The 14,174-nt window shown below is 41.5% G+C and overlaps 1 protein-coding gene across 1 annotated transcript in view; it reads left to right on the plus strand.

Moving 5' to 3' along the window:
• sema3d (sema domain, immunoglobulin domain (Ig), short basic domain, secreted, (semaphorin) 3D) overlaps positions 1-13,561 on the plus strand; it is a 30,685-nt gene extending 17,124 nt beyond the window's left edge. Inside the window, exons 8-18 of the mRNA XM_080028214.1 lie at positions 422-558; positions 2,441-2,555; positions 2,822-2,891; positions 2,995-3,139; positions 3,767-3,989; positions 4,455-4,546; positions 4,823-4,864; positions 5,547-5,704; positions 7,474-7,538; positions 7,747-7,886; positions 12,368-13,561. Of these exons, the coding sequence (XP_079884340.1) occupies positions 422-558; positions 2,441-2,555; positions 2,822-2,891; positions 2,995-3,139; positions 3,767-3,989; positions 4,455-4,546; positions 4,823-4,864; positions 5,547-5,704; positions 7,474-7,538; positions 7,747-7,886; positions 12,368-12,823 (1,643 nt within the window). The 3' untranslated portion in view covers positions 12,824-13,561. The remainder of the gene's footprint in view (positions 1-421; positions 559-2,440; positions 2,556-2,821; positions 2,892-2,994; positions 3,140-3,766; positions 3,990-4,454; positions 4,547-4,822; positions 4,865-5,546; positions 5,705-7,473; positions 7,539-7,746; positions 7,887-12,367) is intronic.
• Positions 13,562-14,174: the final 613 nt, after the last annotated feature.

The following is a 14,174-nucleotide window of genomic DNA, read 5'->3' on the forward strand; positions in this document are numbered from 1 at the left end:
CCTTCCAGATCAATAGTTACCTCTTATTGATGACATGACACATTATAATACATAAGACTTGAATAATCTTACTTTTTTAAATATAAAGCTGCAATAAGAAATATATATACCAGACAGGCTGAAAATCATACAGAAAAGTAAACAAAACTGCTTTAAACTAACCTTAACATTCTAGGAATCGCTGTATTAGTCCACGTATCAAACTGTGTAGCAATTTAAAAGCTGTATGTGCAAACCAAGCCTTAACTTGGGAAATAGAAATGGTAATAAATCAGACCTTTGTGTAGATGTAGAGCAAGATTGTAAATAGTCATGTGGTAAGTGCAGTGTTGATGCCACCTTAAGGCTGCAGTGCATGGCAAAGCCATTACCTGACTTAATTTAACACTCTCCCCTCTCTTTTTCCTCTCTGTGTCTGCAGAGGCCAGGTTTATATCTGCTCATCCCATTGCAGACACCTACAATCCCGATGATGACAAGATATACTTTTTCTTCCGCGAGGTGTCCTGGGAAGGCAACGACAAGAGCATCGTGTCTCGAGTGGCTCGTGTGTGCAAGGTGAATTATTCCCTGTGAGAGGTGTGAAAAGTGGGAGTTTTAGAGGGGAGGGGAGAATATGAAGGATGGGTAAATAGGTAGGGGAGATGGAGAGGAAAACAGAGAGTGAAAGCCCCAACTACTATACTGTACATGAGTGTTGAGACCCAGTTGGTAATAAGATAAATGGTGCTTAAAGATAGAAGGAATCGGTGTGACATAGCAGAGTGTTGTAAAAAGGCCTCCTACAGTGTGTTGGAGTGCCCTAAAGGGATCTGATTGGATAGGGATATTTGTGTCTGCCTTAAGAAGTGTTTCATGCACCCCAGTGGGAGGCCCTCCTGACACATTCTTCCTTTGTAATCATCTGAAAGAGTCTGTCAGGGGCAGTAAATCACACTTTTAGCCCCTTTGTGTTCTGCTGATCGGGCATTCACAGTGGCGCTGCGTACATTGTCATCATGGTCGATGTGGCTGAAATATCTTTGGTCATCTCAATGTATCAGTACAAAGGGTAATACCTTACATGAATAATATTTTGTAGCAGTTCCATTAAAATATCATGTATTAACTTTAAAAATGTGTACTTTGCTCGATTCTTTTGTCCAATGCGACCTATAGAGAAAGCATGCATCCTGTACTGAAACAAGAGCTAGACGTCATTTGCTAGAATTGCCATATTGCCAAACTTCAAATTCGCACAGTAACTGAATGATTTTGCCTAAACAAACTCTCTCTCTGTTCTGTTTTTACATTTGAAAAGCATAACATGTTTCAGGGCCCATTAAGTTCTGTTTGACACCATGTCAAAACAGCTGTCAGCTTGAATGGCGCTGCACTGCTGACTGGGGGCAGATGCAGGATGGATTCATGTTTTTTCTTAAAAAAACTCTTTATTTATCAGATTCCGAAGAACCACTGGATGGATTCATGATTTAGGGGCCTTTTGTATACCATGCAGCGTGCCATTAGTCATTCCAAATGGGACCAGCCCACACAGCGGTTTGCTATTAGCATTCGTAGGCCTATTGCTACATTCTTAGAGAAAAGCTCCCAGCGTATTTATGACTTGGGGGTAAGCTGTAAGGCAGCCTGAAAGGGGATTCCTCTGAATAAAAGCCCTCTCTTTCCCTTTCAGTTATCTTTCTCTTTTGGTCTCTGAATTTCTCCTCCGCTTTTCCTTATCTGTGAATTTGTTCCTTTCTGCATGTTGGAGAAATGACGGCACTTCACTTGGAAGATTATTACCATTGTTAAAAAGCATCCTCATTAAGTGCTTACATTTTTTTCTTGTCACTTCAACACAAGTGTGTTTTTGTGTGTGGTAAACCTCAACCGTCTCCCCTCTATTCCACTTAGCTTGTTCGCTGGCTAATTTTAATGGGGGAAGTTCTCTTAGGTTTTCTATGCATTACAAAGAGTTGCACTTGAACGCGTCTCAATCAGACGTTGCCACTTCAAGCAGCGATTCATATGCTAAGATAAACCCTGCAATATCAACCAGCAACCTCAGTTGATTTGAGTCTCTCTCCCAACACACACTCAACTCTATTGGTTTCTTTTCTCCTTTGATGTGTTTTTCCTCGTCTCCCCGTTTTCCCTCTCTTTCGCTTTCCTCTCCCTTTTCAATAACTCCCGAATGTCATTATACTAACAAGAAGGTCTCCTTTGTGCCAGTTAAATAAGCAGATTCATTCTACATGCATGTGGTTCACCTGTTTATTTTCCTAATTAGTGCAGGAAATGGGAGTATAAGGCTGTGATGCCGTGTGTTGTCTCTAGATAGATTACAGTGGGCCTGTGGTTAAGCGTATTAATTGTGGTCATCTTTTGGCCATGTTGCACAGCTGCACTTGTCTGACTTCAGGGTTTTGTTACCAGTGTATGTGGTTGTGTGTTTCAGAATGATGTGGGTGGGCTGAGGAGTCTGACCAATAAATGGACAACCTTTCTCAAAAGCAGACTTGTGTGTTCTATCCCTGGAGCAGACGGAGTGGACACACACTTTGATGAGCTTCGTAAGTGACTGTGAAAATGAAAAAGGGAAAATGGAGGCCAATAAACTGGAGCTTGTTCTCCACAAACTACCTTCAGAGAACCCTTTAGAATGGGATACAACTCTCAATTATGTACCAATGGCACAGTGGTAGTAGTAGCAAAACAAATTAGACTGTAGTTGTACTATTTCATATAAACACAAATGTATGTGAAACAATATATTTCTGTGCAGATAATAGTAATACAAAATAACAACCTTTATGCCACTTCTGCCCTTTACTTGTAGAGGATGTATTTCTGCTCCCTACTAGAGATGACAAAAACCCCATAGTGTATGCAGTCTTCACAACCTCCAGGTAAGTAAAGTGTTCATCACACCATTATCAACACCACCTGTGGTCTCTCATCCACTTACCTATCCTTAACCTGCATGCACTCTTGTTTTCCCTTTCTTCTCAGCTCAGTTTTCCGTGGCTCAGCTGTGTGTGTGTACAGTATGGCGGACATAAGGGCCGTGTTTAACGGACCTTACGCCCACAAGGAAGGGCCTGACCACAGATGGGTGGAATACGAAGGGAGGATACCGTATCCCCGTCCTGGAACGGTGCGTTTGCCAATTGAAGGGCACAGACACAAGTGGAACGACTTAGACTTAATCAGTCCCAGCCAAGGAGGATTTTCCTTTCACAAATTACTTGAATAAAAATCATCAACTTCTTTGCTAATTACAAAACAATAAACATGGCCTCAGTTGGATACGTGCCATTCGTGGATTCAAGGGGTGAAATGTTCAAGTTGCCGTATGGTATTCATGCTCACATCTGCTCATGCAGCCTCATAATGTATGACCTAACCTTGGCTTTGATGAGGTTACTCGACATGTTAATCAGATTTGTGTTTCTCATTTTGTTTAAAAATACGTAATCAAGGGATGTATGGAGTATGCTTCAGGTGAACAGCTGTGGGTGAGCTATAGGATACAGGGAAAATTGGGAGCAGGAGTGATACAGATGTTCCAGATGTGATTTGTTCCTCCCGCAGTTCTTTATTCCACCACCAGAGGGGGCCATGCACCAGTAGTAAACTGTAGGCCAGGAACCAGTGTGGTCTGGTATAGCTGACAAGAAATATAGCCTATGGGAAAATAGTCTCCAAGCACTGAGTGAAATAATCTTGATTGTGATTGTGAAATATTTTTACAAGATAAATAATGTATATTTTGTCCCTTCAGTGTCCCAGCAAGACATATGATCCGAGGATAAAAACCACCAAGGACTTCCCAGATGAGGTGGTCAGTTTCATTCGTTTCCACCCTCTCATGCATCGCTCGGTCTACCCTCTGACTGGCCGACCTGTGTTCACGCGGGTCAGAGTGGACTACACCCTGACTCAGATTGTGGTGGACAGAGTTTTGGCAGAGGATGGACAGTATGAAGTGATGTTCCTGGGAACAGGTTAGACACAAGCTTTCTCTGCCCTTAGTTTGTTTCCTGAAGCTCCATATTTTGGCCAGCAGATGGCACTAGATCACTTTCAGTTGTCCTCAGCCTTTACAACAGATTAAGCTGATGCTTATGTTATGCCCTTGCTTTTGGAAAGGTACTATTAATGTAATGTTCCATTTGGATCCATGTATCCTGTTTCGGGTATTGTACATTTTAAGATGTACTGTAAAACAACCACATCAATGTCCGAAAATGGTCCAATATTTATTAGTGCCTTAGAGGAAGGTGGGAGTGTATAGACTGGACTCATTTTATTGGATATGAAAACAATTCAGTCCTCATACCTGGCTGGTATACATTATTCACTTCTGAATTATGATGTCTGGTCCTTCTGTCTGTCTCTCTCTCTCTCTCTCTCTCTCTCTCTCTCTCTCTCTCTCTCTCTCTCTCTCTCTTTCTGTCTGTCTGTTGTAGATGCTGGCTCAATTCTGAAGGTGGTGAGCATCACTCAAGAGAACTGGTCAACAAAGGAGGAAGTGGTGCTTGAAGAACTTCAGGTTTTCCAGGTTTGTGCAAAACACAGCTGCTCACACAGTTACGCAAATAGAGGAGCACGAGTGCAGACACATTGAATTTCTTCAAGCATTGTTTTTTGAAAAACCATGCCAACCCAAGTGTTCCCCAGCCGTCCTTGGCGGGGCAGTCATCATGCCTCCATTATGCAAGCTCTGTGACTCTAAAGGATATTTCTGAATTATTAATCAACAAATGCATCTGTTGTTTCCAGTCAATCTGTGCCACAACACATTTTATTATTTTAATTTAAGTTTTATATTTTGCAGGTTCCCACTCCCATCCTTAGTATGGAGATGTCTTCTAAACAGGTTGGGCCTCATTCTCATCCATTGTGTTTTCCCACTCTCTTCCCACACAGTATTTCTGCATGTCTCTTCTGCTTGCCACATGCATTCAGTCATGCCTGATCTGGTACAAGGCATACTGTTTTCTTATCCCTCAATGCATTCATGTATTCAGTTTTTCTCTTTCTTCTTAGCCTTCCCCATGTTCTTGTTGCTCTCTCTCTCCCCTTTCTGCCTCATTATCTTAGGGTCAGAGGTGTCAGTCTGCACTTCAACCCCAATCACGCAGCTTCCATTAATCTCCATAACTGTTTGTGTGCGCTTACCGGGGTTGTTTTGAAGCACTGTTTTGGAATCTCTTTAACGTCAGACGAGTCAGAGCATATCCTCGGAGTCACATTTGTAAAAAATTACTCACACTGAGAAATGCCTGTGGTTTGTCCATACTATCTGTTTGAGGTTTTGACATTCTAAATGAATTGTGATTTAATGTTGACCCCCAGTTACTTAAAAATGTTAAGATTTTCTTTTCGAACTAACCACAAAATATACAGTTTTATAAACCACTGCTGTTGCTGTTCTTTCTCTACCAGATTTATAGATCTTTTGAAGATCTAACTAAATTTATAACCTAAGATACATTTGAACTTGAAATCGATCTGCATGTTTTCCTTTCCTAAAGCAGTTAGTGTGTGTTTCACTTTAGCAACAGCTCTACGTGGGTTCAAGTGAAGGGCTGGCGCAGGTTTCACTCAGTAGATGTCACCTGTATGGCCAAGCCTGCGCTGAATGTTGCCTGGCACGAGACCCCTACTGCGCCTGGGATGGACACACATGCTCGCGTTACATCCCTGCATCCAAAAGGTATGCTGGACTCATTACTATACCGAGTTGTAGTCATTATGTAACATTTTCCAAAGCATGAAAATGTAGCCTTTTTATTATTGTTTTGTTAAGAGCCATTCACTCAATACTAAAGGATCATTTCTGCACATTCAAATAATAGAAACAGATGATGGCGTGTCTAGTGTTGATTTGTCAGTTTTTATTGCTCTGTTCTGAACATGACAATGAACATAATTAAAGGCCAGATAACTTCAACTCAAATGTTTCATTTTCTTAAACCAAAAGAAGGCTTTACACAGCACATACACTTTCAACAAGACCGTATTCCTACATGCAGATGAATCATTAAATTAGTAAGTGTTATTCTTTAATATTTAGGCTAATACAGTATACCATATCCATCCACTGCACAGTTTTGTTGTCTAGACACAACACTCTTAATTAATTTTTTGAATTTACTTCCTTTCAGGCACAGAGCTGGCACACATTAGGATTTTTGAAATATTTAGATGTGACATTATTAACAGCAATAAACTAAATATGCTTGAACAAAAAAATAAAATACATGAAAAACGTTTATCTGTAACTGCAGGGCTGGTTCTTTATTCTGGGACTTTTAGAGTTCAAAGTTTCTGCTATACGGTATTCAGTATGTTTTCTATTTTGGTTGTTGTTCTAGTCCTCAGCATAGTTTCCGTGCCACTGGCTATTAGTCCATTTGAGGCATTGATTAAAGATGCTGTTCCTCAGATGGTTAATGCTACTGTCCTTCCACACATCTTGGTCCTTGAGGTGCAAAAAAACACATGTGTGCTAACTGTATGTGTGGCTGTGTTTTTTTTCTTCTTTTGTGTGTACTTGCTTGCACGAATTGACGCTCCACAGAATATACACCCCACAGTTAGAGGTCACACTGCTATATTATTGGCCAGTGGGGATGCTGTTATGGTTTGTGGAGTAGTGCAAGCCCCAGCTTTTAGTCTCAATGGCTCTTTGAAAGCATAGCTTGACAGTGTCAGTGACTGTAGGCAACAGATGTCTCACCACACAGGACTGAGGTGGATCAGGTGAAATCAATGCAAACCGAAGGAGCCCAAGTGAGCAACGCACAGCTTGACGCCAAATAAACTGACATGTGATTGTAGATCATACTGTATGGCTGTAATGGCTATACTGGACAGGATGACTTGAGACGTTTAGTGGTGCGTTTGGGGGGTTTGCCTGTGTCGCGAGGGATACCTGTCATCTTAAATCACATTTTGAGTGCCTGTGTAAATTGTGTAAATATGTTGTTATATAACTTATTCACATGTTGATCACATCATTCCTATTTCCCCAGTTCCCAAAGGAAACATACTCCAGTTTGATATATTTGACAAGCTAGCCATTTATTCTCCACTTTTTTAAATTTCTTATTTTTTTTCAAAACATTCTGGCTCAGTTGAAAAACACATAAAGCAGATTGGAAATATTGTTTGTATGATAAGAAATTGTTAATATATTGTAAGCACTGCACTGCACTGCACTGCACTGTGCTGTGTTTGATTTAATATTTTTCAATGTTATTCACATATTTCATAATCTTGATAATCATTTTACATAAGCTTTATTCTTCATTACTAGGGTAAGTGTTAATTAATAGCCACTGTAATGTGCCTGTTTGTACAGCCTGAGGTTGTACAACTTTCAGTATCTTGCTCAGTAATATAATTCTGGGATGTAAATAAATAAATACTATTGAACTACTGATTCTGATTTGTGGACTTGAATGTGTGTTTGTTCTCCAGGCGAGCAAGAAGACAGGATGTCAAGAACGGAGACCCGGCCAGTCAGTGCTGGGACACAGAGGACAGTACGTAGACCCTGTTCGCTTAAGAACTCTTCAGACTGTATCTGTCTTTGTAAAAAAGTATTTGTTTTTTCGAGTTCTTTCCGAGCTGTAAACACACATCAGTGAACAGATAAATGAATCACTTAACCAGCCTCTCTAGAGTAAACATGGATCATATGCCTTTGTAACCAGTGAAATCTCAGATCAATAACAGCTGTCTTTTCTTTAGATCTGGTTGGGGGCCGGGTAGAGGAGAGGGTCCTCTTTGGGGTTCTGAGCAACTCCACCTTCCTCGAGTGTATCCCCAAATCTCAACAGGCTCAGATCCGCTGGTACATACAGAGACCTGGATCTGAACGCAAGGAGGAGGTCAGAGATTTCACTCCTCTATCACACATTTACACACCTTCCTTGTTCCTTGTTTTTTGTGTTTTTCTTGAGTTTGCTGTAAATGAGGTGGCACCCAGTTCACCGTCATAAATCAGTGAAAATAACTGTCCTAAGACACGTGTTTCCCACTGAAGCAATCATTTGTGACAGAATGTCTTCAAAGCATCCACAAACATCACACTTGACTTCAACCTCACCCAGCCGAACCTGTCTGCAGTTTCCTCCACAAATCACATTGCCGCAGGTCCTGCTTAGATTAGGGAAGGTAAAAATACTCAGGCCGGACCTACCTGAGGGGATTGAGTAGTCGGTTGTAGAATGTAGAAAAATCACAAGCTGGATTTCGAGCTTTTTCAAAGCAGTTATACAAATAAAAAAATATCAGTGGTGCAAATGTAGTGTTTTTTATTTCCAAAACCGCTGTGCTATTTCCTTTTTCTATAAGACCAATATCTAAAGTCCCATGGTCTAAGTTACTCGGATCCTTAGATCCTGGGAGACAGAATGGTGGACAGGGATGGACATACAGGGCCAGAGAGGTAATGTGTTTGTATTTGAGGTGTTGAAAGGAACTCATTGATGATGACACTTGTCTCCAGAAGGAGACAACAGAGCGCCGCTTACTCAGCACCCCTTTGCCCTTCCCTCCCCTATCAAAACACACAAGCCTTCCTCCACCCTTTGTGAGTGGCCTGCTTGCCACCTCAACCCACTCACTCTTCTTCCCACTACACTTATTTACTCCCACAACTGGTCCCATGTCCCCTTTCTCAGGGTTGAATGTAAACACACTGACAGGTGCAGGGACCCATGTGTTTCTTTATAGGCCCGCACAGCAGAAAGCCCTGTGTTTTCCTGTGTGTGTGTGTGTGTGTGTGTGTGTGTGTGAGAGAGAGTCTTTATGATCTCCTACAGCAGAAATCATAACAGAGCGCTCCCATAGGGACAGCCATGTGTTTTGGGGTAATGAACACAATGGGGTGTTTTCTGTGTTTGTGTGTATAGGCACGCAATGATATGTGACCTATTGTACACTAAACAAAGTGATGAAGGAGTGAATGCAGGAGTGCTTCCTCCCCCAGGATTGTTATTTGAGAGCCTCAGAAGCTTAACAAATGAAGCATAATGTGCAGCATATAATGGATCAACTACAAGTTCACTGGTGTTTACAACGACACATGTTGGAGAATGCACATCAACATTTTAAGTTAATGGAAGTTTTGTCTCGCTGTCTTCTCTGACAATGAAAAGGTAGAGTTTAGCTACTACCTGGACTCACCTGCAGTCCATTATATTTTATAGTTGTGTAATTAATTAATGTCAGTCAAAAAACATGGATTTCAATGTGAACAGGAAAAATAGGAAAATATATTAACCCTCTGAGGTCTAAGGGTATTTTCTCCGATTTTACATATTCTATAAATACCTATTTCAAATGTGCAAGAAGATAAATTATACCAAAGTGTTTTATATGGAAATGTTCAGAACACATTAGGCCTTTGCTTTCTGAGGTCTACTTATGTCCTAGACCATTGTGTATTTAAATAATTGGCTTAAATGCTGAAAAATGAATTGCGATTTTTGAAAAACCTGGAAATTTGTGTGAAAGAAGAACCTTTAGTCATCCTGTTGAGTTGTTCTGGCTCTTGAAATTGCTTCTCCTAAGCCTTAGCTTCAAAAATTAAATTTTCCAAAACACAGTAGGGGAGTGCACAAAACATGACTAATATAAAATTTGGTCCAGACACTTTTTGGTAGAAATGGCTTTAAGATAAATTATTGATCATCCAGCACAACACTAAGTGAGTAACCCTCACAACACAGACACACACATAATAAACAAGATGTCTAATTGATTTATTGGGTTCCATTTATTAGTTGGGTTTTTCTTCTTATGGGGTAAGGCGGTATGTGGTGTTGGCGCAGGTGATGTTTGAAGAGCTCCCACTTCCTATGATTTTCTTTGCACTCTGTTTCCTTTTGTCTGTCATCCTTTTTCCTCTCCTGCCCCCTCAGCCTCCCTCATCAGTCCCACCTTACGCGCCCCACACACATCCTACCTCTACTGCGCGTCTACCTCGCGTCTGCGTCTGACTTTTGGTCACAGACTGTGAAATCAACGTAGAGCGAGCACACATCCAACCTCAGACGCACTGCTGAGGCGCGTCGGAGGCACGTCTGCAGCGACGCTCCCCTTCACCTCAGGAGGCTCGCCTATTTTTTTCTGAGAGCAGCGCGTCTCTCTCGCGTCTCTGTGCTTTAACTGATAGAGAAATACTCTGCTGAGAGTCATATTGACTTCATACTGGCAGCTTTCGCTGTAGTTTCACCATTTCCTGGTGTGTCCCCTTCAAAATAAAACTTCCAACAAGCGAAAATATGGCAAAAAAAAAAAAGAAAAAAAATTACAATGGGGCGCACGGATTACTGTCCAGACTCAATATAAATCATATGCATCATAGATGACATGAAATAACTTCACTTTTAATGGGAATTATCTATGAAAACTCTATGTAGAAAGATAGGGCTTTTAGAAGCAGCGCTGCAGCAGCAGCAGCTGCTGAGACGTTGCATGTGTGTCCGAGAAAAGTCCGAGAGAGGCAGCAGTAAGGTAACGCGACGCGCTCCAGAGGTAGACGCAGGATGTGTGTGGGGCGCGTTAATCTGTCCTCACTTAATTCCTGCCGTCCCGCTCCTTACTCCGCGCTACTTCGTCTGTCGTCTCCACAGTTTCCCAAAGTCTCTTCCCATCTGCGTATTTGCCACCTGATGGGTTTTGATAGAGGCACCCTGGAACAGCTGCTCAGAGCACCTGCAGCCCGACCAAATGCTTATTCTCATCACACACTTGTCCCTCCTCTTATCCCCTGTATAGTTTAAGTCAACTATTAAATATGTGAGCTGGAGTAGAATTTATCACATTTTTTGCAAAGCTTTTTTTTTTTTACTTTCTGTAAGTGTTTTCACATTCCTGGCAAAGCTTGAATTCCATTGATGGTGTTCATTAGAACAAAGCACAGTCTTCCTCAAAGCATTGGAAGTTTGAAATCTAATATTTAAACCATTGAAAAATACTTAAGCACACTTGATTATGATGATTCATTTGACTGTTAAAAGGTGCTTTTCATTGGGTGTCTGCATGCACGTTGTTCAGACAAAATCAAAATATACGTGTTCAGTGTCCCTAAAAACACAGCACTGAGTTTAAATGGCTGACTTTTCCTTTTGGTTCACAGATAACCTAATTGTGAATGTCACACAAACAAACACATAAATCCTGATAGAATGGTTTTAACAAAATCTCCTCACGTCTCCACAAGGACATTGCACGAGTGTGACTTTATGTTTTTTGATATATATCCAGAGTGTTTTGTCAGGTCGGACAGGAAATGAAAATGCAATGGAAGGGAGACTTAAGTCTAATGCGTTTAAGGGTCAAAGTCCAATGAGGCTATGGGGTCTGTGGGTCTGCCTCTGGCTGGACAACACATCATCAGTGTCAGACCTACACAACTGCCACAGAGATATATAGACACACATATTTAAACACAAACACACAGATACCGGAAAACAAAGCCACGACACACGCATAGGCAAATATATTTCATGGAGTTTTACCCCGGGGACCTCTTTCTCTAGCTTTCTTTTCATTTACACCTCTAGGGGGTCATGACAGGGCTGTGGGAGGTATTCTTTTGAAGCTTCCACATACATGCATGGACACACACTCGCTCCGACACACACATGCTCATGCTCTTTCTCTGTCCTCTGAACACAGCTGTGTTGTTTTAAGGCCTGACAGCAGCCGTGCCATCTGATAAATCATTGTGGATGTTAAATGAAAAGAGTGGACCATAAACATTTCCACGCTACTTGCACCTTACACCTTATTGGCAAGCACAAAAGGTCTCCCACAGACAGACAGACATACAGACACACACACACACACACACACACTATTGCCACATACCTTGTCTTGCCTTTGCGTGCCTACTGCTGACACTTATTATGCATCCAAAGATCTTTCCACACCCCATAATGACCACTGGCCCCCCACACTGTGGTTGACACTCACCGCACCCAGTTCAATATGTTTCCTGTTTCAGGGTCATTACCATGTCTAATGCACCTCGGATACAAATCAGGCGTGAATAGTTTATTTTACACAGAGTGACAGGTATCAAGCCTGTGTTTTGTAATGTTCTGTCACTTTGATTGATTGCTTGGAGGGGATAGACAAACAGAGATGTCTTGCTGTTTTGTTGTAAAGCTTTGAATCTTGAGAAAAGAAAAATATCATTTGGAAGGTCTGTTAAAGAATGGAATATATCACATCATTTTATGTTGTATCATGTCCTACTGTAGCCGGTCAGCCTAAAGGAAGGCAGCTGTATTCACATGACCTTTCCCTTTGTGATTAGTTTCTTATACGAGTTTTTTGTGTTGTTGTTGTGTCCTAGGTCAGGCTGGATGATCGCGTTGTGCGCACGGATCGAGGTCTCCTGATTCGCTCCCTTCACACCTCCGACGCCGGCGTGTACGTCTGCGTGGCTCAAGAGCACACGCACTTCACCCACACTCTCCTCCGTCTCACGCTGCAACTGGTCACACATGGACAGCTGGACGGGAAGCCTAGGCCCAGTGAAGACCCGGTAGTGGAGCTACGGCACGCCGCAGAGTACCGCCAGCGTTACAAAGACTACCTGAGAGTGATGAGCGCTCCCTTCGCCTCCCTGGAGGAGTACTGTGATTCGCTGTGGCTGGAGAAGAGGCCGTCAAGGGGGCGGGGCCGAGTCGGCAAATGGAAACACATGCAGGAAATGAAGAAGAGCAGGAACAGGCGACACCACAGAAAGAGAGAGGAAGAGCGGGGGGAACAGGAGAAAGGGAGGGTGGTGAGGACAGCAAAGCAGTGAAATAATAAAAAAAATACAAATTTGAGTTAGCTGTCTATATTCATCAGGTGGAAAATGAAGCAGGTGTGACACAGAACTGTAAAATTGCAATGACAGATCAAACAGTAAGCAAGCAAAATCTAACTCAGAGCAGGGGCATGAAAGACTCACACTGAAATATATAAGTTCAAGAGTTAAACATATAAAATAATTAGTCATGTACTATTTCATTCATCTGCCTGCTGCACTGTATAATTTTCTATGAATCTTCTACCTTCATGTTATAGCAGATTCCAAAAGGAAAACGTTTAAATGCTTTGGATACAACTGACATTATTATTTTGTCCTTTTTGCAGATAACATGTTTGAAAAAAAACAGAGATTGAATAACAATGATCTTATGCAACGTTTAAAGTTGACCAGATGAAGGAATGCAACATGACATGAGTCCCCCCCCTTCCTCCCAACCGACACTTAGGAGAAGCGATCATTTGATGATAGAAACTTGGTTGAATTGGTAAGCTTGGGTAAAACAAATAGAGCTTGCTTGTGGTGATGACAATGCATTCATGTTGAATGATTGTAAATATTTATATAACATGTACAGGAGATACAGTATGCTCAATTTAGTCCCAATACGGATCTGTAGGCCTATAACTATAATGATAATCTTGTAATATGTGTGGACTGACAAAATGACCTATTTTTGTATAAAGGTTTCACTCCCATGTACTGTAGGTTCAATAGTTTTTTTCCTCATTGCTATTTTTAAAGGTTATTTAAATAAAATTGTCTTAAAACCTTGCCAGCCTGATTTGCTTACTTTCATTCTGTGAATAGATAAGAAAACAATACGCAGTCTTACTGTAAATACTTACTGCATTTCCAGGCAGTCTCAAGCAAACAGCAGACATGTTGAGAATGGGTAAGGGTTAGTTCAGCTGAGGCTCTCCTGATATAGCAGCACAAGTCCCTGTAGACTGTCAGAATGATTCAGGACCAGCCGGTGTCTTCTTGAGTGTTGTTTTCTTGTGTTTGTGTGTGTGTGTGTGTGTGTGTGTGTGTGTGTGTAAGAGAGAGTGAAAGTAGCTTTTGATCAAATTAAGAAGGTTTAAAACTTCAAAAGCATTAACATCAGTAGCATGGCCATTAAAAGCCAGCATTATGCAACCTCATCTGAAATACAGTATCTACAAAGTCATCATGATGCTCTATAAACCATAGCATAGAGCCATCATAAGGATATTTAGGTCATTTTCCTTACAAACATACAGCAAGGCATGAGCAACGGGTTAGAATACAGGCATTTGTATATGCTGGCTGGAGTAACTTCTGATAGCCAAGGACTTGAGACGCAGTCCAAGCTGTAACA

Source organism: Ammodytes marinus (genome assembly GCF_949987685.1).
Source record: "Ammodytes marinus genome assembly, chromosome: 5".
Classification (NCBI taxonomy): Eukaryota; Metazoa; Chordata; class Actinopteri; order Uranoscopiformes; family Ammodytidae; genus Ammodytes; species Ammodytes marinus.